Source organism: Trachemys scripta, chromosome 12 (genome assembly GCF_013100865.1).
Source record: "Trachemys scripta elegans isolate TJP31775 chromosome 12, CAS_Tse_1.0, whole genome shotgun sequence".
Classification (NCBI taxonomy): domain Eukaryota; kingdom Metazoa; phylum Chordata; order Testudines; family Emydidae; genus Trachemys; species Trachemys scripta.
This window is the reverse complement of record NC_048309.1, coordinates 20615122-20640936: the sequence shown is the minus strand read 5'-3', so window position 1 is coordinate 20640936 and position 25815 is coordinate 20615122. Positions and strand designations below refer to the sequence as shown.

At 50.3% G+C, this 25815-nt stretch overlaps 1 protein-coding gene across 1 annotated transcript; it reads right to left on the bottom strand.

Annotated features, from left to right (window-relative positions):
- Positions 1-47: 47 nt before the first annotated feature.
- EMILIN3 (elastin microfibril interfacer 3) lies at positions 48-20589 on the bottom strand. The gene is made up of 4 exons (XM_034787998.1): positions 20016-20589; positions 15222-15344; positions 7437-7684; positions 48-5317 (listed from the first exon to the last, which is right to left on the bottom strand). The coding sequence occupies exons 1-4, from the start codon at positions 20207-20209 to the stop codon at positions 3423-3425; spliced, it is 2460 nt and encodes an 819-aa protein (XP_034643889.1). The 5' UTR covers positions 20210-20589; the 3' UTR covers positions 48-3422.
- Positions 20590-25815: the final 5226 nt, after the last annotated feature.

Genomic DNA, 25815 nt, shown 5'->3' with positions numbered 1-25815 from the left:
AGCTTGCACCTCTGTTCATTCTAAGGGAGTCGTTTGATACCAGAAACCTCAGCAAGAAGTTTTATTTTTTGTTCTTAGTACAAACTGTCTTTCAGCTTTAACATCTGAACAAATATACAAAGTTTTTAAAAACAACTCAAAATGGACTTTAATGGGATTTCACAACTGCCCCAGAACCCCCCGCCTCCAACAGGGAGCGAAGATGCAGGTACAATCCGATTCCTCCTTCGAAAGCACCAAATGCCCATTTAAACATCATGTTACTTAGCTTTTAAACTCGATGGTCCAAGAACAGACCTACAAACTGTCAGCGTCTTCAAGTGACTGGCCGGAAAGGAGTTCAAATATAGCACCATTTCTGAGAGATCAACATGCCTCCCCACTGCTTCTCCCCCTGCCCTATCTGAAACTATCCTCCTCCCACCTTGTGTTAGCTTTAAGAGCCTACTTTCCCTCTGACCTCCAGGGAGCTGCTCCCCTCAGCCACTTGCTATTTGGAAATGCAGACTATCACACTGGCTATAGATAAAACAAATCTCCTACTATCAAGCTTATCTTTCTCTTAATTGGTCACCTGGGGCTCCATACCACCGGGGCTCCCTCGAAGCTAAGGTGCTCAGGCTTTGGCTTCAGCCCCAGTTGGTGGGGTTCAGGGCCCCAGGGTTCAGCTTTGGGGTGGGGCTTTGGCTTTCTGACTGGGGCCCCAGCAAGTCTAACACTGGCCTTGCTTGGCAGACCCCCTGAAACCTGCTTGTGGCCCCCCAGGGGGCCCCAGACCCCTGGTTGAGAACTACTGCTACAGGGCTATCTGGAAGCATAGAGCAGTACAGAGAGCACAATCTGTAAGTTACTTCTCTGGGTCGAGAGAGCTAAAGGTAGTCATGGGCTGAGAAGGGATTTTTCTGTGGTGGCCAGGAGATGGTCCAGCTTTGCTCTAGGGCCTCTTTCCCACCCCGTGGAGAGACATCTCTCACCTTTGTTAGTCCACTGTCCTTGCTGAGTACAGGCATGGAGAAGTGCCTGATTCCATGCAGCACTGAAAGCCCAGCTGGTAAAGGGTGGAGTAGTCATGGATTTGTGAACATGTATGGTCTCAGGGGGCACCCTTGGTCAGTGCTCCTCTCACTACCTTCCTCTCTGAGCTCTGCATCCCCAGCTATTCAGTAAAAGGGGGAATGCTCTTCCCTCCCAGGCCGGGGCTCAGGTTAAAGCTGTATCACATGGGAAAGGCTGTTTCCAGCTGTTCTGTGTGGCAAGTTGCTACTATGTGCTTAATGAGGAAATGGAGCAAAGGGGGTGTTTTCTTCAGAGCCAGTTTCAGCCTCTGCCTGACTCTCAGGTGCAATGGGTTACACTACAGGGAAGAAATGTGGTAATAGGAGGAGACAAGGGATGAGAATGCCCAAAAATGAGTGGAAGAGGGCGATGGGGAGGAAAGTCGGGGCCCAGGGCTGCGGTGGCAGCAGGTGAAGAGAAGAACTGAAGCAGGCCTAGTGTGAGAGATTAAATTAAAGCCATGAATAGCATGTACAGTGGTAGCTTTCTCCCCCACCTCCCCCAAATGCCAGTGTAGCTGAAATAGACACTCCGCTTTCTTTTCACGGTGACCAAATCCAACCTAGCCAAGCAACCTTGGCCATAGCCGAAGGGTAGCCGGGTTTTGTCCTCCATCACTGCAGTCTGTGCAGAGGGGGTTCCTGCTAGTTCGTCAGTCCGTGTGCTCTATGTGAAACTGGAGTTTAACCTTTCCCTTGTTTCTTGGGCGATAGCTTGTAGCAGAGGAACTCTCCTGCCAGTCTGAGTACCAGAATCAAGTCCTTGGATGTCACAAACGTGCCATAGTACTAAGGTGAAATGGCCCAGACATGGGAGTAGAGGGCCCCCGGCACCTCCTGGTTCCACTGTGGGGTGAATCCCCGTTCCTAGCTCACCAGAACCACTCAAGGATCTGATGCCTCACTGGGCTCCTTTGTGCCTCATCCAGCCCAGCTGGAAAACTGGATGAAATGTGGAGATCTTCCAAATGATGCTGCTGAGTTGAGCTTCCCTTGATTAACATCCCCCCGCCCTCCAGGAAGGGTTCTGCTTTCAAAGGCACTGTGAGAGACTTGCCCTTACCTTCGCCTCCTGCCTGCACTTGACAAAGGAAGTCCCTCTCTAGGGAAGTCGCATAGCCAAGAAGGCTTTCAGGGGCCCTGGAGTATGTGAAGTGAATGTGATCCCAGTTGCCCACTCCTGTCTATGTGACGATGGGATAGTGGACATGAACACACGTTGCCCTGTGCAGCCTAGGAACAGATAAATCCTATTTCTCCAAATCTATACCTGGAGTATCGTGGGAAGTAAAGCCATTTATGGGATAAGAGCACCTGCACATATCCCCATTATTGCTTAAATTACTCCGCAGGGCTGGGGGGGGCATCATGGCTTAATGCCCTGGGTTTTCATCTTTGGAGACCTGGGTTCCAATGTGACTTAGGCAACAAGCAAAGAGCTGTGTCCAATTTGCAGTCCTTGGCCTGCAAACACACAGGACCCCTTGTTCTTATTAAATTCAGGCCCAGTACAGTCCTAAAATGGACTCCCCCAAATGCCACGCTTAAACTAGTTGAATCTCTAACAGGTCACACTGTGTGCTCCATAGCACAACTGGCAAGATGGAGGAAGCTGAGCAAAGGCGCTACACTCAGGAGTAGCAGGGGAGGAAGAGGGTTGTTTATAGACCTATGTTGTCTTCATGCATATCCCCCTACTATGCCTGTCAAAAGGGGTGGGTGGATGGGGAATGCATCTAATTTTAAATTGGCTTAGGCATTAGTTGAGAGACAGAAACCTGGGCTCAGATTAATAGAATGGAAGCCATTGTGTCAAAAAGGGGAATAAAATTCCCCAGGGTATATGCTAGAAGGCTTTCCCTGTTAAAATCCAACTATCCCCAGGTGGATGTTACAAAGGTGGGTCCCTGACTATCTCTTTGCCCCAGTGGGTAAGATGCATGTGATCCTTTAGGAACAGAGTTTGTCCATCCTGCCTTACAAATACAGAGTTTTATTCTTTCCAAAGCAATCAATCCTCCAAAATGATTCTGCCTTGAGCTTGGTCCTGAACTGTCATTCCTGGGTCACAGCTACATAACAACCACCAGCTATGACCAGGATCTCCTATGTTGTTAGGACAGCTGCTAAGTGACAAGAAGGGATATCAAGTCCAGTCCAGTTCAGTATGGCAAAGGGATGACTTGGGCTGTAGGGTTTCACTTTTTTCAGGCAAGAAAAAAAAAATTAAAGAAATGGGAGAAGGGATTATAGCAGCTTTCCATTTATATTTAAAAAAAAAAACAACAACCCATTGTCACAGTAGAGTCTGTGTGATATAAGTTAATTCTGTTCTTCAAGGATAAAGAGAGGTGGGTTTCGGTATAGCTAATGCTGCTTCCCCTCTAAAGCGCCTTCCAAGTGGGTAACCTGTTCGGCCAGCTCTGTCACTTTGGCCTGGCAATCCAGCAAGTTGTCCTTCAGTACAGTTATTTCCTGAGAGTGGGCGGCCAAAGTCCCGTTCATATGGTCCATGTAGCCCCACAGGCTGCCTGTGTGCTTCTCCAGCTCATCACGGATGATGTCCAGGCTCCCCGTCATGGCACCAAGCCCACCGCACATGTTTTCCACCTGGGCCACACGGCTGTCGAACTGGGCCACTTCCTTCTGCAGGACGTGTGCGGCGTTCTTGCAGTTGCTTAGGTCATTCACGATCCTCGCTTTGAGTCTCTCCAGATCGCCTTTCAGGTTCAGGACGCGCTTGTTGCTGAAGATGAGCTGCGAGCCTTGGTCGCTGACCTTCTCCTGAATGGAGTGCACCTCGTCCTCTATCTTGCGCTCGTGTTCGTCCAGTGAAGAGTTGACGTGCAGCACGGTGTTGGAGTACTGGGAGACAGAGTCCTTGAGCCCTGTCAGGGATTTGCTCACGGTATTCAGGTTGATCTTGAGCAGGGTGATCTCGCCTTGCAGCGAGCCGGCTGCCTCCTCCTCAATCCGCCTCTGGATCTCCAGGATGGTGGTATTCAACTTGCGCAGGAGGTCGTTGTTACTGTCCATTCTGAGCAGCAGATCCTGGTTCTTGCTCTGGCAGTCCTCAATTTCAGTCCGGAAAGTCTCCACATCTTTGGAAGCAGAGGCACAGCCTAGTAAGCAGGTGCTCTCCAGGGTGGTGAGCCGGCTCTGCAGCACCTCCAGTCTTTCGTCTGTCTGCTTCCTCATGTTGGCAAGCTCTCCCTCCAGCAAGGGCATCATGGCTTCATCCAGACCCGCTGGGGCACTGACATTGCTCAGCTCCCCCACAATGGTCATGAACCTGTCCTCCAAGGTCCTCATTTTGTCCTCAAACGAGGTCCTCACACCATCCAATTCTGACCCCACCAGGCCCATCATGCTGTCCTCCAAGCTGGAGCAGCAGCTGCCAGTCTCTCTCTCTGTAGCATTGAGCCTCGCCTCCAGGTCCTCGAAGCGCCCTTCAACAAGGCTCCCCAGGGTGATGGTGGAGAACTCACCATTGAGCTGTGAGTGTAGGTTCTTCTGGGACTCAGAGATGCTGTGCAGGCCCTTCTCCAGGATGTCCATGCGCTCGGTGAGGTAGTTCAGGTTGCCGCAGCAGCTCTCCACCACGGTCAACCCTTGGATCTGGGTCTCTAGCTGGGAGATCTCCTTCTTGATCTCCAGTTCCTTGCCGTCCAGGGTCTGCTGTAGCCGCAAGTTGGCAGCTTTCTCCTCTTCACACTGCTGCTGCACCTCCTTGATCCTGAAGTCGCATGTGCTCTGGATTTTCACCAGCTTCTTCTCAAAGCCATCCAGCATCTCTGCTCGCAGGTTGCTCAGCCGGGTGTCCACATACTCCTCCAACATGTCGATGGAGGTGAGGGGTGATGGCCTAGCTGACTCCAGCAGGTGTTTGATCTGCCCGTCATGGTCCAGGACCAGGCCGTGCACCTCATTGAGCAAATCTGTCTTGGTCTTCAGCACGTCGCTCACCTCGCTCACCTTGGCCAGGATCTCACCCACGGGTGGATAGGTGGTGATGTCCGCCTTGTCAGCCACATCCACAATCCCATCGGGAATGACCCCAAAGCCCACTGTTGAGTCGGGCACGCTTGGGCTGTTCATCAGAGACCCGATCATCTTGTTGGTATCCTCCTGGATGGCCAGACGCAGGTGATCCCCCAGGCCGCTCACCACATTGTGCAGGCTGTCGTAGGACTGCGAGAGGCGCCTTACCTCCTCTTCCAGCCGGTCCAGCCTGTCCCCAAAGATGCCAGGCATCTTCCTGCCTACATCAGAGAAGAAACAGAGGGGAAGATGATGACGACAACAACGACGACTACTACAGCTTTCTCCACCTTAATTCTGACTTCCGCCTGTCCTGTTGCTTGCATTCAACTTTCTGGTATTCAGATGGTTAACATGGCAAGCAGCCCACCTGGCCTTCCTGGGTATGTCTATACTGCAATTAAAAACCTGTGGCTAGCCCGAGCCCATTGACTGTGGCTAAGTGGCTGCTTAATTGCAGTGTAGATGTTCTGGCTTGGGCTGCAGCTCACCTTGCATGGTCCCAGAGCCAATCTGCAACATCAACACTGCAATTAAGCAGCCCCTTAGCCTGAGCCCCATGAACCTGAGTCAGTGGCATGGGGCAGCCATGGGTTTTTAATGTTTTCTTATGTCTACATAGCTGCAGGCCATAACTGCAAGGAGATGGGTGGTGAATAGCTGAAAGTCTCTATTCTTCTGCTCTCTTTGTGTATTAATGACTGTGGCTCTCTGGGCCTGACTTCATGTCTCCCTATAATACCTGGATCCAGCAAGTGTAATCCCTGCTCTTTACTGATAGTAAACGGGGTAGAGGCCTGTATTTTAGGGGATGATGGGTTCAGTCCCCATTAGAAGTGATGTCTGTTGCGTTTGGCCAAGGGTTGGGCCGTGGGTAGCTGGAAAGGGCTCTCTGTGGCTTGAGCAGTCTGATGAGGCTGCAAAGCCCAGTGTCCTGTCCCACCCCACTTGCCTCAGATAGCTCTAGAGAACTGCCTCCTTCCTCTGCACCCTCTTGCTCCGCAGGGCAAACTGGCTGTGCAACATATGTAAAAATTCTGTATCTGCCACTCCATGGGGTTCCTGCTGCCCTAAGCAGAGACCAACACTGCCGCTACTCTAGGTACCGGGAGTGTTTTCAGGGCTACCCACTCTAGCGGGGTGCCCAGCCTCTACAGGACATCTGTACGTACAGATGCTCCAGCTAGGTGTGTTCTGCTGCAGCCTAATGCAAAGTCTACCGTTGTCTCCCATTAATTTCAGTGGGCTTTGACTCAGGCCCTAACTTACCAACTCTCCTTGTGTTCCCTACAAGGTAAAATGCGAGCAAGCCTGGCTGCTCAAAACCCAAATCCCTGCCCCACCTCTTGGCCTCGGCTCTTTCCCCTCCATCCCCAGGGAATGGGAGGCACATTGCCCCATGCTTACTTAGCTGTGCAACTTGGTCAGTGATGACCTCCCACCACCCCCAAGCACATGATTAGAACACAGACAAGCCCCCAGCACTGGGGAAATCTCCTGATTTTAGCATTGCAGGTGGGAGCAGTCTTGGAAAAGCAGGACTGTGTCAAAGAAAGTAGGGGAGCATCTGTTCAGGCCCAGCCCTCTGAAAGGTAAGACGTGCCTCTCTGCTCCCAAAGAGTTGAGTCCCAGCCCTTTAGAGTTCTACCTGTCCTGCAAGGAATTTCCTGCCTGGAGGATGATTTCCTCCTTTTTGTGACATGGGAGGAATTTTTTAAAGGGCCGGGACTGTATTGTATATTTCAAAACACCCTCCGTTAGTTCCTGCTGCCCCTTTTACGTGGGCACCTTGTAGCCACTCTACTGCAGAAGTTAGCTCAGCTGGAACCTGTTGAATTACCTTCCATCCATTTGGCCCTAAAACCCATCTTGCCTTATAAACGTTTACGAATCCTACAATTCTCTGACGTTCTGTCTGCAAATGATCCATGCTGCAGTGAGTGTGAGAAACCCAGCCCCACGAAATGCTGCAGGAGCCCAGCTACAACCAGCACTGTGCACAGGTGCTGGTGAAAGGTGCTTTAACAGCCTGGGGGAGGGAAGTTCTCTGACAACTGCAGTAATGTAAGTTTCCTCACAGTGCCCTGTCATTGTGGCCCAAGCCTACGCTGGAGGGGCTCTTCCTTATGAGTCTACGCTACACAATTAAGTCGATCTAAGTTATGTCAACGTACAGCCACTGCAGTAATTGAATCGTGTGTGAGCAGGCCTCCGTCCTGGCTGTCTCTGCTGAGAGTGCTAACAACGGGGCCGACTGTGTCATTAGTTTCTGTGCAACCATAACCTGTAGGTGTGAAATCAAAGGCAATGCAGCTTCCCGGGAAGGGCTCAATCACTCACCATAGTGGTTCTTCTTTGGACTTGGAAACGGCTCAGGGTGGATTTGGGGATGGGGAGGAACTCTAGGACCTGGAAACATCTTGTGACCAGGAGGAATCTTAGGGCTGGGGCGCTGGGGCAGCAGGCCTGGTTGGTCAGTAGGGCTGTCATGGCACCCTTCTCCCATGAGTCCTGGGCAGCACCTCCATGCCAGCTCAGTCACTGTCTTGTAGCCAATCTTGTACTTGGGTCTGTAGAAGGTGCGGTACCTTTTTGGAGATGAGGGAGGAAGGAAGGGAGAGCAGAGTCACGAACTGAAATCTAGATCTCGAGCACTTTAGGGGGGTCCTGAATCAGCCACCTTTCTTGCCATGCTGGAGATGATAAATAGTAACCGTTATTGGCATTTCTCTTCCTAGTCCACACACTATCATGTAGGTGGATCTAGGCCCAACTGTAACTGCCTTACAGGCCCCAACAGAGCTTGCACCATACACTGTGCAAACAGAGCAAGAGACAGCTCCCCGCAGGACCACCTAGAGGATTCAGGGGGCCTGGGGCAAAGCGGGGGAGCGGACTTAACAAAAGGCGCCACCCACTGCAGTGGTTGTACTCAGTGGGTGGCGCTCCGAGTCTGCGGCAGCAGGTCCTTCACTCACTCGCCGTCTTTGGCAGCACTGAAGGACCTGCTGCCGAAATGCCGCCGAAGACCCGGAGCGACTGAAGGGCCCGCCGCCGAAGTGCTGCCGAAGACCCAGACCACCGCTGGGTGAGTAGCTAGGGAAGGGATTCTTGGCCAGGGCTCGCGGGGCCCCTGCAGGGCCCAGGGCAAATTGCCCCACTTGCCCCCCACCCTCTGGGTGGCCCTGGCTCCCCACCCCCCCATGAGTTTACAGTCAGATCAACAAGTCATGGATGGATGGACGGGGAAGAACATACAAAGAATGGCTTATGCACCTTTCTTTCTTTGCTTTGCTGTGACTCTCACTTTGAAAATCAAAGACCACTAGCAATATAATTTGTATTATTAAACTTAGGTATTGCTGTAGCATCTGGAGGGCAACTACAATGGGCCTCATTTTGCTAAAGTTTGCACAAATACACAGTAAATGACTGCCTGTGTAAGAAAGAAAAAACTCAGAGGCTTGGTGGAAATGCCTCAAATGTTACAGAATTTAAAAGAGAAACCTTTTCCAGTTTGTTTTTTAATAACTCCATAGAATTGCATGGGAGAGGGAGATCTTTCCTGTGGAATGTTACAGGACTGGTCAAATACCTTTAGAAAGACGTCTGTATTTAGGAGAACGTTTCTAGAATGGAACATGGTTAGAATAAACCCCCACTTGCTGTACTTGCTCTAAAATACTGATTGTTTTTAAGCAGTAGAGGGCAGCAGTGCCCAATATCTGTATTTTCCCCTTATGGGAAGCATTGTGGGTTGGGTGGATGTTGTTATAACCCTCTGCACCTCACTCACCGCCTGCCAGCCAAGACTCTCAAAGTCCTTCACTTTTGGTGATGGTGTGAGCTTTACAACATTCCTGCGTGGCACATTTTACTGTCCACATTTTACAGAAGGGGAAAGTGGGAGAAAGGCTTAAGAGACACATCCTAGGGCCCCTTAATAATGGGGCAGAGAGCTGACCATAGAACGCAGAGCTGGGATGTAACAACTGGACCATCCTTCCTGTGCATGTTTCAAACAGCAACCCTCTACTTTAATCCCACCTCATCTTCCCCTCACTCTACCTCATCAGTGATGTCATTAATGTGAATTCAACAGCTATCATTAGGACAGGAGTAAACTCCCCCCTCTCTTCCCTTTCTCTCTAGGCCTCATCCCTGCCAGAGTTCCAGTGACCTTGTATGAACACAGAGCTTGGGAACCAAGTGGGACAGAATGAAAACAGACCCGAATCTTTGCTCCCAAAGTGAGCTGAACCAATGTTCGAGCTGCTCTGAAAACGGAATTGCTGCTCTGCAGGAAATTCTAATATTTTGAAATTCCCTTTGCACAAAAAGGTGAAATTTACCATGGAATTGAAATTCTGATATATTTCACTTCGGAAACATTGCAATCACTTTAACAAAACATTTTGCCACTGCTGAAACATGCTACATATAATGCAAATATATTAATATAATCATGTTAATATAAATGTCAAAAAAATTAAGTCAAAACAAGAAAAATTGAGCAAGATGAAACAAAATACTCCATTTTGACTGAAATAGTTTCAGTTAAACTTAGTTGAAATCAACATTCCTGTGAACCATTTTGATTTTGCCGACAGCATTTCCGAGTGGAAAGGTGACACTGAAAATGTTCAACTCTCTCAAACATTTATTGAGTTGGGCCCCTCAGCTTTCTACTCCACTTCGGAAGAACTCTGCATGTGCATTACTGCATGGTATGGGGAATATGCTACCCAGATGTCGAGCACAAAGGGAGATGTATTCGCCCATTGGGGAGCACCTTATGTTGTTCTAATGCACACAAGTGTAGACATGCACTCATACAAGGGATGCTATATGGCTAAGTGAGGTGCAAGGCATGAACTGACACGCACAGCCATGGATGCATGTGCACATCTCCTGCACTTCTGCCTATATTCACTTGGATGTGGGTGTATAATCTACATACATGCCCTAGACAGGTGGATATATACAGGCACTGATTTATATGTACGTGGCCAAATACACACACACAAAACGCTGCACCTTCTCCAAAGGGAGAGCATCACAGAACTACGGTCACAGGGCAGATCTAGCACAGCTCTTCTCAATGTGCTTGGGAAAGGAGGGCTTGTTCTGGTTGGTGGTTTTAGTCCCTGTCCACTGGGAAGGGTTTTGCTCAGCGGCCAGTTCCTCCAGCCTCCTTTTGGCCAGCCCCCACGGAACGCCACACTGCGCAGGAACCTGCCGTGAGCTGCTGTTTGTTCAATTGGAAACACAAGCGAGGGTCAGAAAGGGGGAGCAGGGGCTGGAAAAAGCAGCTCGCTTTTTATTATTCCTCCCTCCAGAAGTCTCCAAGTTACTATGGTATTTTTTATAGAGTGTTTAAGCCTGCCCGGAAATATCGTGGTGCGCAGTAAAAGCTGCCGAGCTCAGCCACTGTCAATAACAACATTGGCACAAGCCATCGCCTCGGCTCTGAGCAGACGTTTGGGCTGCAGCCTGTCGCTCTTTGCATTTGGCAGAGGCGGGGGGTTGTAAGTGGAACTCGGGATGGGGCGAGCAAGGCGTCTGGCGCACGAGGCGCTCCCAGCCCTGCTGCGCTGCCCTCTGGCACCACTCATGATGAGGAACACACTGCCCTTCTGCAATTAAGAAACCCCCCCCCCTCCCCAACTCCCTGAATGCCAGCAACAGGAAGTATTTATTGCAGCTGGATCAACAGTGCCTGGAAAAACTGCCTCGCTCTTGTGTGCAGCATTCCAAGCGGTGTAAAAAGTGCAGCTGGCCAATGCGGCCTCTTTCAGCAAATGCCATTGGTTCAGTGTGTGTGTGTGTGTTTGAAGGGATGCAATGGGGCAGGGAGTGGGAGCAGGTCAGTGCTCAGTGGGGCTGGTTACCAACTGGCTAGCTAGCAGAAACAGCCTGTGCACTGCTGCCCTCTAGTGGGGAGAATTTGAACAGTGCAACTTTGTCATAGATTTGTTAGTCTCCAAGGTGCCACAAGTACTCCTGTTCTTTTTGCGGATACAGACTAACACGGCTGCTACTCTGAAATTTGTCATAGATGCTGCTCAGGGACAAGCGTGACCACCATCCTTAGCTCAAGTGGTGGAGGATGGGCTGAGCTTTCGGAGCTAGAGTCTAGCCCCACTGCTGCAGTGGTGGTGTGAGTGCCATTGTGCAGCACAGTGTCAGCTTGGAGAACCTAGAAGGAGCTTTCACACCCATGTCTGAGTGAGGTGAACTCATGGGTGCTGGAACTAGGGTGCAGGGGGTGTTGCAGCAACCCCTGACTTGAAGTGGTTTCCATTATATACAAGGTTTACAGTTTGGGTCAATGAGTCTCAGCACCCCCACTATAAAAATTGTTCCAGCAAGTCTGGGTGAACGCCTGACACCCCCAGCTGCTTGTGAATGAGTTTGGCTAACTATGGATGCATACAAAGAACAGGCTTTTATGTGTATACTACTGCTTTCCACCGGATGGACTCAAATGGTGTGTCATAAGCCCTATACTGCTATCAGCTTGTGGAGATTCTCCTTTAGCTCAAGTGGTCTGAGTTCTCCCCCTCCCCAATCTCACAGAAGTCCCATGCAAACTACAGAATGCAGCACAGTGACAATTGTGAGGTTCCTAGTGGTTATGATATTTTTGAGGGAGGGAGGGAGGGAGGGGAAAAATGTGGGGAACTCCACCTTTGCTGGAGTTCATTCATTCTCCTCCTACTCGACTGACACTACCAAAATTTCTCCGCCAGGGAGCATAGCAAAGGCTGAGAGTCATGGCTCCTGGGTTCTGCTTTAGCCCTGCTGCTGAGCTGCCAGTCAGGTTTCCAAGAGAACTTGGCACCCAACATGCACCCGATGCGCTGAGCTCAGTGAAAGACCTTTTCAGGCCCCGGGATTCAATATGAGATGTGGGGGCTCTGACAATCAGATCCTTAACTTCCCTGGGATAGTTTGCCCATTTGTGAGAGGGGGATGGGATCACAATCCTGCTTAGCTATCAGACAGTGTGAGGCCAAATTAATGTCCTCACAAGTCCTTAGATTCTTGGATGCAGATGCTAGAGAAGCAGAAAGGAAATCATCTTATTCCAGCCCTGGTTTGCTGAACAGCAGGGTTTTTTCCTTGGACTATTACTAGATGGCAGAGCGTTTAAAAATATTTTCCTGGTACAAGAAACGGACAGGCTCCCTTTCCATGGTCTACACCTTTTTCCCCTCTGCATTTGACTGCATTTGAACCCTGGACTTGGGCTGGTCAAAATTTTTCTATCAAATTGGAATATTGACAAAATGAAAATGTTCACCAAAATTGTCTCTTTTCCACAGAAATGTTGGACTTTTCTTCAAAAAAAAAAAAAAAAAAAACCAGATTAAAAAGCCAACAACTAACTCCTGACAACCAAAATATGCTGCTCCAGTACCTCAGGAGAGTTGTAGTTCAGTTGCTCATTCTTCTCTAGGAAGTTCCCCTCCCGGACTACAACTCCCAGGATGCACTATGACCAGGGAGTCCCATGATGCACCACCTCCTCCTCACCATGATGTATCATGGGAGATGTAGGCCAATGAGAGCCACCGCCTAGAAAAGAATGGGAGCAGGGGGCACTGTGGCAGAGGTTCCAAATTAAAATGTTTCCCTAAATGTTCATGAAAAATGTTGGCAAAACCAACATTATTTTAATTTTTATTGGAATTTTCTGCTGACTCCCTCCCCCCAGCCAGCTCTCCCCCAGCCATTACTGTGCAGTTGCTTAGAATCCTTGCCAGATGAATTGAGGCAGGTGCCCATGGAGGGGGGACCTATCAGGCCACCTCCATAAAGCACATGAGTTCATCCAGTCTTGATACTGTGGATACAGCTGCATTGGGCTGCCTTATTCCACCAATGGGACAGCAACTTGATTTCATTCCTGCTGCCCTTTGGTGGGATGGGGTTACTGGATGAGAGCCTGTGGGTAGCATTAGTGCACGACCCACCGGAGACCATCACACCACAGGTGGGCCTCATCCATTCATCCTCTTGGTGGGAGACGGGAAGAGAGGGCAGGGTTGGTTGGAAAGAAGGGTGGGAGATGTGCTGGTGCGGGCGGGGTCTCCAAACTGCAAACCCACTAGAGGTGTCTCCAAACTGCTGGGGCTGGGCAGGACCAGAGGCTGCCCTTCTGCTCCCTAACTGGGATGGAGGCCTTGAGTGATCCCCCCACACACAACTCTCTCCTGCCCCTTATGTCCCCAGTGGGAGCAGTGTGCTAGTAGGTCTGGGGCATCAGGGCCCCTGTCCTTTCTCTCCCCAGGGGGAGCAGTGCATTTGGGTTTAAATGGTATTTCCCCCCCTCTCTTCCCCCAAAAAAGGAAATAAAAAACTAAGGGCATCTGCTTTTGGAAATCTGTTCGCTCTTCAGAGCAGTCGTTCTAGCCCTGAGCACCCTAATGGCTGGGCCAGGGACCAGCTCCCTCCAAGGGAGCAGCACCATGGGGGAAGGAAAGGGAAAACCCACAGGTCACATTTGTCTTGCCCTATGAGTCTGGCTGGCCCAGGGACCTAGTGGTTAGTGCACTAGGCTGGGTGTTGTCGCCAAGGAGACACAGGTTCACTTCCAGGTCATAGTGCAGTGAGCTCCTGTGGTTGCATTCCCTCAGGCTGCTTAAGGAGCAGAAGTCATGGGCTCCAGAGGGAGTCCTGGCTAATGCTCCTGGGTCAAAAGGATGGGGTCTGTGCTGCCCCCTCTTCCTTGAGTCACTCAGAGACAGCTCTAGGAAATGAGACCAGGGAGCCTCAGGTGATGGCATCAATGTCCAGTGGTTAGCTCAGGGGCTTTAGAGACGGAGAAGCACACTAACTGCCAAACCAGGTCAGCTCAATGGATCCATCTAGTAGCAGTCCAGTATCCCGTCTCCTCCAGTGACCAACAGCAGTTGCCTCAGAGGTAGGTGGAAACACCCTCCCCCCCCCCATGACCTTGTAGTGGGGAGTTACGGCATGTCGTCCCCTAAGGGGAAGTTTCTTCCTATCCCAGGCAGGTAGAGGTTGGCTTATGCCCTGAAGCATGAAGGGCTGTAGCCCTTATGTTTTTACCTTATCTAATGCAACTGTGATTGACTTTACTGTACCATCCATCAAAATGTCTAATCCTTTTCTGAGTCTTGCTAGGTTCCTGACTTTAGTGGTGCCTTGTGGCAATGAGTGCCACAGATTTGTAATGCATGGCAAAGAAAAGTATTTCCTTTGACTTATTTTAAATGTCTTGCTAGCTGTTCTCTGTTCTGTGAGATAGTAACTAGGATGCTCCCAGGGAAAGGCAGGATGGACAAGTGGCTGGCATGCTGTCCTAGGACTAGGAAGACCTGGGTTCTGTTCCTGGCTTGGCTGCTGTCCTTAGACAAGGCATGTTGCCTCTTTGTACCTCAGTTTCCCCATTTGTAAAATGAAGCTAATGATACCAATCTCCTCTGTACGGTGTTTTGAGATCTATGGATGAAAAGTGCTGTATATGAGCTGAGTATTATGATTTATTATCATCTCTGTATCGTTCCATATTTTGTGTACTTCTAACACGTCCACTCAGTTATCTCTCTAAACTAAACCATCCCCGTCTTTCCAATCTCTCCTCATTCAGAAGTCTCCTGGCTCTGTCTGCCTGTCTCTGAACCGCCTTCTTTTGCTTCTAGATATTTTGAGATGGGCTGGCCAGAAATGAACACTGTATACAGGGTTCTGTTCATGATTTCACCACTGATTGACTGTGTGATTCTGGGCATGTTGCTTCACCTCCCTATACCACTGTTTCCCATCTGTCAAATTAGGGTATTAATACTCAAACTGAAAGGTCAATGCTTTGAGCAGCCCCGGCTAGTACCCCATCCACTGGACCTCTTTTTCTGATGCAATTTCCACTACACCCACATTCAAGAGACGCAAACCTACTACCTCCCCATCATTAGTGTATGTAGAAAGCCAGATAAGGTTCATCCATGCAGGAGGTATGTGGCCCAGCCCTGGGACAATGACATGAAAGCAGCACACTCATATTTCCATATGTGTTACACTAGGGCAAGCGTTCAGTCTAAATGACCATGGGATCCTACCATGCCACTCCCATGGCTACGTCCAACATGTACTCACAGGACTTTCCCTGGGCACTTGGGCCCCCAGCTGCACTTGTGATATTCGGCCTTCACGTAGCTCTCCACCCCATCCTGCAGGGTGCATGTCACATTTCTCTGCACCACGTATGCACAGTAGCTCCTGCAGTGGAAACAAAGCAGAACACAGTCAAACCACTGCCCAGAAACAGCAGCCAGGAATCCCCCAAAAGGGGAGAATGGGGTGTTGCTACCAAAGTCCATTTCCAAGGGAGAGACTCAAAAAAACCCTCCAGTCCAGAGTTTACCTCCACCTGGCTAGCATTTGCTACTAAGGTCTCCACTAGGGTTAGACTGCTAGAGGGCTCCCTCCACCTGTTCATTCACTTGGAATAATGAATTAGCTAACACCACTGACCTGGAAAAGTCACAGCAAGAGAGCTCAGAGTGAGGGGACCCCCACTGCTCCACACCCAGCTGGGTGCTGGGGTCTCCAGGGAAGGAACGGGGATAGACAAACGTCACCTGAATGCCCCAGCCTGGATTCCGTGTTGTGCTCAGCCTCTGTATTTGTTAACCTGAAGCATCCTTGTGACCACTCAGGTTAATATCATGCCATGCAAGCATGGTGACAGAGGGCCCTGCCTTGTGGTGCATTAGGCCACGTGTAAAACCACTGGGGCTGCATTGAGGAGTTGTACCGTACAGTAGTGATGGACACGTTGGGTCCCAGGCCATGAGGAGCTCCTTCAGTGCAAGCCCTGAGTCTTGACAGCAAGGTACATAACGCTGAGCTTTATTGATCATGCCTGCACTGTTCATCTCCGCGGAGGGGTTCGGATGTTTGGTTGTGGGCTATCTGTGCAGAACTCTCCCTGAGTTTGTGGGAACTCCATCTCCATCCCAGGGCTGGCAGGATCACAGATGCTAATTTCACTGTGTCTGAATGTCTTTGCTCAGGCTTTCTCAGGAGATCAGCTCGCAAGATCTCCAGGGCTTTCTAGTTGTCTGGGTCAGCAAGATCACTAAGCTAGTCACTCCCCCTGTATTCCCTTCCTGGCTGTGACTTGGCAGTGAGAACAGTCAAAGCCAGTCAGTCAAACACTTTCAAATGAGTGAGAAGCCCCAGGGTTAGGTGGGTTCGGATTAAATCTGGGCTGGTTCTCCTATCCCTGATACACTGTACACGTACCCTTCTCATGTGAGAACCTCACGCCAAGGGCTTTCCCCACCCTTCACTTGAAACAACAACCCCAGAACAACAACCAAGAAAGGCAGTAAATTGCTCCTAGCTCTTCACCCACATGCTGCTGTCTGCGACTTGAGTGCTGTCCCAGGCAAACATAAGGAAGTACAATAGCTGATGTATCTACATTGGGACAGGGTCTGAGATCTCAGTACCAGCATTTCCCACAAGACAGGCACGAATGCATCCAAGTACCTCTCACCAGGATCAATGGGATGCAGCTAAATAGCTGTACTTCTCCAGCAAAGCTTGAGAAATCTGGGTTCAGCTCTTTGGCTTAGAGCTCAGGAACCTTGCGGAAGCTCAGTTCCGCCTCCTTTGTACATTTATACTCTAGGGTTGGAGCCCTGGGCTGCAAGACAGAGCTGAGCTGTCTGCTTCCCCATGCACTTGGCTCTTTCCTTCTCCCCAACCTCTTGGGAGAGGCTCCCAGAGCACAGGATTCTTCCTGGCTGCTGGCTTCCCCATGTACTTAGTGGCTAGGCTCCTGAAGCAAGGGCTCCTTCTGTCTGCTAAACCATTGTCACAGTGTTGGAGGTGAGTCCCACAGGTCCTTATGTGGTTGCTTCAGATTTTTGCCAGCATGCACTCCAGAATAAGCACAGAGCACAGGTTCCCCTGCTCCTGGTTCCAGCAGTGCTCAGAAACCTTGCCTAGAGGTGTAGGCAGGACTGAACCACATTCCCCACAGCTCTGCAAATGTCCAAGCTTTAGCATGGCTTAAGAACATGATTCAACCATAGTTCATCCCTCCTACATTGCCAGGCTGACTCACCTCATACCTTTGCTGGGGGACAACTGTATTGCAACCAGGTCCTTCACCATGGTAGTTCCTATGGTGGAGACAGGGTCTTAGTAACATCTAACGTGGATTACACTTGGTTCCATGTCCAGTGAAGACAGGATCATAGGCTGGAGTGGTGGTGGGGTGGAATATCTACTTGCCTTACACCCAAGTCAGTGATGGGAACTGCCCCCAGCCTTAATGGACAGACTGCTCCAGTGAAGTGCAGCATGGCTATCAACAGTAGGAAAAAGAGAGAGCTTCCTGGGTAGCTCATGCTAGGAGTTTTCTCACAAATGGGAGATGGAATGGCTGGTGACTGCAAAAAGGTAGGATGCCCAGGCCTCCGCCTGTAGGCACAATGCCTGCACTGAGTAAGCCACTGAGTGAATCAAACGGTACCCAGGTTGCTTCTGCCTTGGATGACCAGTTAGGCAAGTCTGCTTTGACACGTTCTTTTTCTCACCATGGGAACGTGCTGCCAAGTAACGGCGCCCATTTTGATTAATGTGCAGATTGTAACCAAGTGTAGACCGATACGGGAGACAAGACAGCCAGAGTGGGGCAGCAAGCGCAACACAATCCAACTGGGTGCTGGAGAGAGGGATTGAGGTCAGCAGAGGCAGGTCCAGTGGGAAGAGAACAGGGTAGTGCTAGAACAGAGGGACGCTGAGGCAATTCCAGCAAAACGCTGGGCTGTGGGGAGAAGCAGATGGGGATGTGCTGAGAAGTTCAGAATGCGGGGCAGAGAGAGCAGAGAAGTGGAGAGAGGAGAAGGATTAAGGCCACAGGGACACAGCAGATGGCACGGCGGGAGAAGATGAGGGTGCAAGGACAAAGGCTGAGATGCATACGGTGGGTCCATGAGATAAAGCAGATGGGGATGAGTGAACTCATGGGGCTGGAGCAAACAGCTCTTCAAATGTGAAATGGTTCTGTTGTTGTTTGGCTGCTCAGCCCCAAGCGAGGAAACGGCTACAATTCTCCTGCCACCACCTGCACCCTGACCAAAGCCAGCAGTGGGCCGGGGAGCTGCTGCTTTGGGACCTCACCGCTAGGAGACCTTCACCTTTCAGTCACACATGCAATGAGTTTGAGGGTCTCAGCCTCATTCTTAAGGCACCCTTCTAGACACATCCCAGATCATCACATTATTCAGACAGTGGTGGCAGGGTCTGCTTAGGAGAGGAGAAGGGCTAACACAGCAGGGGCTGTCTACCTGGAGCGGAGGAACCCAAGTCTGGAATAACAGGGGGAAGCCAGTCAGGACTGGTGCATTTGTTAGAGAGGCGTGTGTAGCCTCCTCAGCCCTGTTTGCACTGTGCTGGGCTACAGTTAGTATTATCAGCGCCTTGTTTTTATGAGCGTGAAACTCACGCCAAAGTAAAGAGATTAGAGATTTGGATTCTGCCCAGCACAGGCCATTCTCTGAGCTCCCTGGAAAATGAAGGGAAGAGACAATCCAGCTCTCCCATTGAATGGATCAAGGCTGAGTTTTCGTGGATTCTGAAGCCAGAGGGACCATCGTGACCATCCGGGCTGACCTCCTGCATAGCACAGGCCAGAGCACTCCCCCAGATAATTGTCTCTCTCTGCAATTCAATCCTTCCCAGGACTCAGTAGGTGGGCAGGCTGGTGCGGGAAGAGGGAGAGGACGCGGGATGGGGGCTGAGCATGTGTCTAGGGAGAAGTTGATATTGGCTCCCCAACTCAGCTGCCAAGTAGCCCCAATATACAGCCCCTGAGCAGCAGAAACAAAGCATCCTCCTCTGTATGCCCCCCCCCCCTACAAGGACAGGGCGCAGGGTGAGGTGCCAGGGAAGGATGGCACTGGGTTAGTGCACGAACTGGGCCATTCCTGCCTGGGGCTGGAGACATTTCCCACCAGTGGATGCCAATAGATGCAGCAGCTAATGGGGCAAAGAATATTATAAATGGGAGGGGCTGGGGGAAGGAGAGCAGCACTGGGTGGGGGGGGGAACACGGCAAACCAAAGAGTCCCTGGAGCGCTGCACGTGCAGGAGAAGCGCTGGGGATGGCAGCTAAGCCATGCAAGTCTCCCAAAGAGCCCCCCGCCAGCCTCCAGTTCAGCCGAGCCGGGCGGGCGCCCCAGGAAAGGAAGCTGGGGAGACTGGACTGACTGACCGCCCTTTCTACCCCTCAGCCCCAAACCCCGCCTCACTGCCGCTAGGAGCCCAGGCAGGCAGCCATCAATGGTACACGTTGCTGGCCAGTAGCTAGTGCGGTACAAGGTGAGGGCTGCGCTGGCTCTGTCCCTGGTAGCCACCTGTGGCTAGCAGCGTTACAGCTTCGCTCCGAGCTTTTAACGGCGGCAGCTGGAAAATGTTACTGGGGTTTGGGGACCCTCTGGCTGGCAGTGCCAGCATCGATCGCTCCTTTCCAATAGTTCTTGACTCCTCTGAGTTCTGCCATAACCCCACATCGGTCCTTTTTTCACGGGCAGAGCGAGCTCTGGCCAAACAAGCGCCTCTAGAGCAAATGAAGGGGGAGCGGGGCTGTTACATTTTTAATCCGGATCCCTTCTCCCCACCCCGCCCCGCCTCAGCATTACAGATTCAATACAGAAATACAGGCACTTCCCAACCGCTGCTCCGGTTCGGTAGCTCGGTGCCGAGCCCAGAAATGTAGCTTCGAGTTCCTGGGCAGCGCTGAGCCTTCGCTCCCACCCCCCTCGCATGAAACTGACCAGCAGTGAAATCGAGCAGCCTGCGATTTCCATTCTATTCAATGGGGAAAGAGACAGAGCTGAAAAGAAAGACGAGACACCGAGGAGACACACTTACTTGTGCTTCCCCATGGGCTTCCCGGGGCTGAGCTGAGGGCTAGATCCTGAGGTATAAAGATTGTATCTGTTACTGTAAGAGACAGGGGCGGGGTGGTGGTAATAGGTCCCTTTGGCATCCGTCAGAGAAACCAACGTCCCCAGGCAGAGGTAGGAGAAAACCCAGAAGAGAGAGTTTCCACTTGTCCTGCTCATGTTCTTTCTGCCCCTCCGAGGAGAAAGCGAGCGAGGGAGAGAGCGAGGGAGCTCTGCAGCTAGCCTTGTAACCTTCCTCCTTCTTGTCACTGAGGATCGGATGCGAGTCTCTGCTGCTTGGCTTGGGAGATGCAAAGGATCCGGCAGCGCTGGAGAAGCAGCAAAGACGGTTTTCTTAAAGGCTGGTTAAACTTTCCAGTGGGGAGAGGGGGGGAGTAGGAAATCCTATAAATACACAGACAGGGTGAGGGCAGCAAAGGTGAAGGAGAGCGCCCCTGTCCCTCTGCCCGCTGGAGAGGCAGAGGCTGCCGCTGCTGTCCGCTCCACCTCTCCCTGGCTCTCTTTTGTACCCTACTTGCAGTTCCCCTGCTGCTGTCTCCTCACCAGCCCCAGCTCCACGAGGGCAGGGGGAAAGGCGGGTCCATCTCCCTGGATTAGCATAATATTCCATCCATCCCCTCCCCCTGGCCCTTGGAATGCTCCCCCCAGCCGGAGAGGGAAGGAGCCCCCCCCACCGGGCAGCATCAAACAAGAGGTTAAAAAACAAGGAGGGAGAGGGAGAGAAGCAGGGAGAGGGGGGAGAAAGATGCGGTAGGTGGGCAGCGAGGGAGGGACAGAAGAGAAGGAGACAAAAGCAGGGATGGGAGGTTGGGGGAATGGGGAGGGAGTTTATAGAAGTCAGTTTCACTCTCCAGCATCAAATCCTTTTTGGAGCAGGCCCTTCCGGAGCTGGAAATCCCAGCTGCCCACGGTTCTCTTGGGGACTCATCCCTCCTGGAGAGTCACCTGAAGAAAAAGAAGGGGATGAAGGTGGGGGAGGGAGAGCCATTGGCCAGAATGAAGGGCCCTTTATGGAGTCTCAGCTCTCCACCCCTGGCCAGGTGAGGGACCATCTGAGCAATGCTGGGAATGAGCTAAGTTCCCATCTTGGCCTCCAACGGCAAATCATGTCAGGTTTTCATCAGCCGTAATCATTTAGAAGAAAGCAATCGCCCACGGCTGGGGGAAGAAACGAGAAACAGTTCAACTGACTTCAGTTTCAGTCCCAAAGCTGGCCCATTGCTTTTTCCACATCCCCTTCACACAAACACACCCATATATATATACCAATGTGGCAGGTGCATCTCCACACCTCTGGTGGGTACCGTAGGGCCAGTGTGCCTGGATAATTTATGATGTTTTTATGTTGCCCCTGATTTTCCTGTTGCCATCGACCACGGGGCTCAGGGCGGGAGACGACACTCCAAATGCATGGTAACCAAGTGTGGCATAAATCTGGATTTTGAACTTTTAAGAGGGGATGAGCAGCTGAGTTTTGAAACAAGTGACACCCATTTTTATAGCTTGCTAGGTGTAAACCCATGACTTTTGGTAGGAACCAGCAACCAACAACTGATTATTCTAGTCTCGCTTACCCTGAAAGGTGCTCAGATACCATGGTGAGGGGTGTGGCGTATGAACCTGAATAGGATCAAACAGACTCTATGATTGATGCTCCAGGTGAGATGGATGATATGTTCTAAATTCCTCTCAGCACCAATAAACATCATGCAACCAAGTTCATTTTCCCATGGGAGGGTTTCTATCACAGTTTTCCAAGCACCCGACTGTTCCCTTCTCTGTCCTGTGCTTTGCAGAGGAATACATTCATTTCACCAGCCCTTTCTGCTTCCTGAACCCACTGTCCTCATGTGAGATTTGTCAGGGACTGTGGGCTAATCTCTCTGAAATCCATTCTGCATGGAGCATTGTCCAAACTCTGACCTGCTTACTGCACAATAATACAATCTATGAAACCCTGTGTTACTTGTAGCTTTCCCAATTCTGTGTGCTATTGGCAATGTGGCCAGTCCAAGCAGAGTGACTTTCCTGGGGGTGCTAGGGAGAGGCTGGGTAGGGAGACCAGAGGAACTCATCTCTCATGCACATTGAAACACTTTTCCTGAAGTCCTTTAATATGTAGCTCAAGGATGGACCCTGGCTGGACAACAACACCCCTGCTGTCCAGCAGAGGTCACTCCATATTACTGGAAAGGTGAGTCTGTGAGATTCCCAAACCAGTGGTGATGGACACAATAGTGTCATATAACAAACAGGCAGTAGGGCCAAAGGCTGTGCCAGGCCTCACCCGCTGCTGGTGGGATATTTACATATACAGAATAAACCCATCTTCATTTCTTCCCTCAGTAGCACTGTAGCGGGCATAAACTGAGCCAGCCGAGGAAAAATGGCAGTGAGCCAAACAATGCATCCCTCTAACTCTCTTTGGCAAAGTGGGAAGCAGCTTGGAAACACCAGCAGTCAGGGAGACAAAACACCGGCGTGAATGTTCTGGGAGAGAAGCACCAAGACACAGAATGGGGACAAACAGGTGATATTTATGGGTAAAAGGAGCCTTCAGTTCGCTCAGAGATTAATACAAAACTGTCGGCAGCAGAAGAAAATACCGATGGGCAGGACAGTGAGAGAGGAGGAAATGCATGTGACAAATCAATGTGTCCTTTCGAACTGCCATTTTCACTGGACTCCATATTCACCTTCACTCATGCTGCTCTGTAGTGTTGCTCAAGCTGTTAAGCAGTTGCCAGGTTCTACCCCTGACGTGGCTGCCTTGTGATTCCCATACAATAACTTGGCAATAGACGAGGTGATGATACCTGTTTGCTACATTTCAAATACTCTTGGGGCTCGTGTAGGATGGATGCTCTATAGAAATGGCATTAAAACAAACAAAAATCCATTAAAGTTGCATGATTAAGTGCTCAAAAGCCAAAGTTAAGAGTCAAATTTTGCACACACAGCCTTATCTCTGCCCCCTTGTGTGTCTGCACTACGGGATGGGCATTAATATCAGCACCTGCACACGTGTACTTAAGGGGTTAGGAAAAAAAGCCTGATCTTACTGTATTCTTTGAGAAACAGTTTGTGATGTAATTAAAGACTGTATTGTTAATGCATATCCAGGACAGGGGAGAGTTAAAGTTGCTTTTGTAACCTTAACATTGCATTTTTTGACTTTTGATTGCTTAACTGTGCAGCTTTAAGCCGCAATCACGCAACTGGCTCTGCACAGATACAGGGCTCTACCTGCATGGAACCAGGTTTAGGACCAAGACCCTAGTGAACTAATAACTCAGTTTGCTAACTGAAATTTCCTAGGTTTTTTTTTTTTTTTTTTTTTTAAAGAAAAAGGACAGACGAAAGAGATTCCTTAATATGGAACTAATGTAGAACTGTGCAGCAATTGCCTTCTAACAGATGCTGAATCTGTGCCCAAAGATATTAAGTGGAGAAAATAGTGAGCTTTGTTATCTCTCCACCTCCAAGTGGTGAAACCAATGGGAATTACAGGTGCTCTGCAAGATCTGGGTATTTGTACTTAGCTGCCCAAACTTTGGGCACACAAGTTGGAGAATGTTGGCCCTAGTCTTTTCACAGGCGTTCCTTTGTGAAGGCTGCTTTTTGTCCTTTGGTTAAGAATAGATGGGCTCATTTTGGGGCCCTTTGGTTAAGATCAGAACTTGATTATCAATGACAGCTAATAATAACAGTAATCAGGTAGTATCAATTTAACATCTGCAACGTCCTCTGTCTGGGGACCAGCTCCTGAGCTGGTGGAGGGTTGGTGTCAGTGATCTCGCAGGTCTTTTCCATCTCTAACCATTGTGATCCTATGAAGTGACTTATTCCTAGAACAGTTCAGTGTATGGATAAGATGATGATTTTTCCATGTGGAGAACAGGAAGTTTATTTGTTAACATGGTTCATTTCCATTACTGCAAAGACCATTTCTGTCTTTCTGGAAGCAGGGTGCCTTGAGTTTCAGGGTAGTATTAACCAGTATTATTTAAATGGATTCACTTTAACATTTTGCAGAAGTATATAGCAGGCTAGGGGCTTTTCCCCAGGTACTAGAAGGTTCATATATTAGGGTCCTCATTAAATCCTCCACTCTATTGAAGAAGTGGCCTAGGTGAAGGTGTCCTGCTTGCTTTGCATAGGAAGGGTCCCCAAAGACTTTATATCTTCAGTGGTATATGAGATATCTTCTGCTTTGAATCTGACTCACTATTCCCAGAATTTGGTTACAGGCCCCAGCAGATGTAGGTCCTTTGATTTGTTCCATATATATAGGGCTGGCCTTGCAGTGGGTGAATAGAAGGGCTAACTCTCCCTGTTAAGGGACCAGCTGAGGTTTGTTCAAAGAAGGAAGACTAGAAGGAGTGGGGAATGGGGGAAGGAGGGAGAGAAGCAGAAATATTAACCAAGATACCACAGGGGTAGAGAAGTGTTAAATCAATCACCAAAAACCAACCAGCTGCAATGGGTCAATGTAATTACAGATTTACAACAATCCGTTCTTCTTTTCTCTTTTCTCTCCAGACGGAGGGCTGGGTGAGCCACCTACAAGCTAATTTCACAAGTGGCTGACACCAAACAGCGACCAGTTATGCCTTGCATGGTTTTTAATTAGCACCTGCATGGCCTCATCAGCTGAATAATTGCCTCCATTCATGGGTCAACAAGCCAACAGCCTCTGACCTCCCATTCCCACCTGGGTAAAAGGTTTTGTGTGCGCGTATGGTGGAAGAGATAGTCTCAGTGCAGTTAATTTATTTGCCTGGGCCATCGTGTTCTTCCTCAGACCAATGCTGGGCTGGGACCAGCAAAATGCTCCTCCAGTCCAGGGGCCCCCACACATTTCTTCAATACTCCTTATTCCTGCCCTGAAGCTGCCTGTGCCATTCTAGCCCTAGGCCCTCAAACAGCTCAGTCAATGCACCTGATTCCTATCCTGCTGCACCCCCAGCTGTTCCACTCCAGCTCAGGTGGCCATGTATCCTGCACATCTGTACTGACACACAACAGCCTTTGGTATTGCTGTCTGGGGTTTTCACACAGCCTAGTCAATGCACCTTCTTCCTGGCCTGCACCCACCAGCCCATTCTTAGGCTCCCCGTGCAGCTCTGCCAATGCTCCTCATTCTTGGACCTCTGCTATTCTGGTTCGAGGCTGCCACATAACTCTGCCAATGCCCTTCAATCCTGACCAACTGCAACCCCCTGCTGCTCCCACATAGCTGGGCCTATGCTCCTTGTTCCTGATCTGCAACACTCCCTGGTATTCCAGGTCTGGAGCATTCCTGAAACTCTGCTGTTGCTCCTCAGTCTTGGCCTGCAGCATTGGCTTCCACTGCGCTCTGATGTTCCAGTCCTGGGTCACTCTGTTCCCTAGGTAGATGCTGACAATGGTGGTGAGCTATGGTACATGGTGGTTTTGTGACGTGGACAGCTGTTCTCTGTACCAGAGTAGAAGGTGAACACCCCCTCTAGGGAGCTTTCCTGCTTGACTTGACAAGGAAGAAAAGAAGAGAAAATATCATTTCTCTCCCTTGCCGCTCAGGCACTCATCCTCCCATGCTTTTCTCTTGTGCCCCACACCCAGACCATTCTGTCTCACCTTCCCCTGCCCTCTCGTCCTGCCTGTGTCCTACTGTACTGTGCTCTCTACCTTCCCCTTCCTCCTGATCCTTTATTGCTCCCAGGATTTTAAATATCCTTATTGGTGCTGTCAATTTGGTCTCTCCTGTCCATCAGTCTCCTCTG

Bases quoted from the DNA above. Each gene is read 5' to 3' on its own strand.
- EMILIN3 (XM_034787998.1), bottom strand. From the start codon at position 20,209: ATGAGCAGGACAAGTGGAAACTCTCTCTTCTGGGTTTTCTCCTACCTC. The intron at 15,345-20,015 runs GTAAGTGTGTCT...TTTCCACTGCAG, and splicing joins AAGCCCATGGGGAAGCACAA to GAGCTACTGTGCATACGTGG. The intron at 7,685-15,221 runs GTGAGTACATGT...ATCTCCAAAAAG, and splicing joins AAGTGCCCAGGGAAAGTCCT to GTACCGCACCTTCTACAGAC.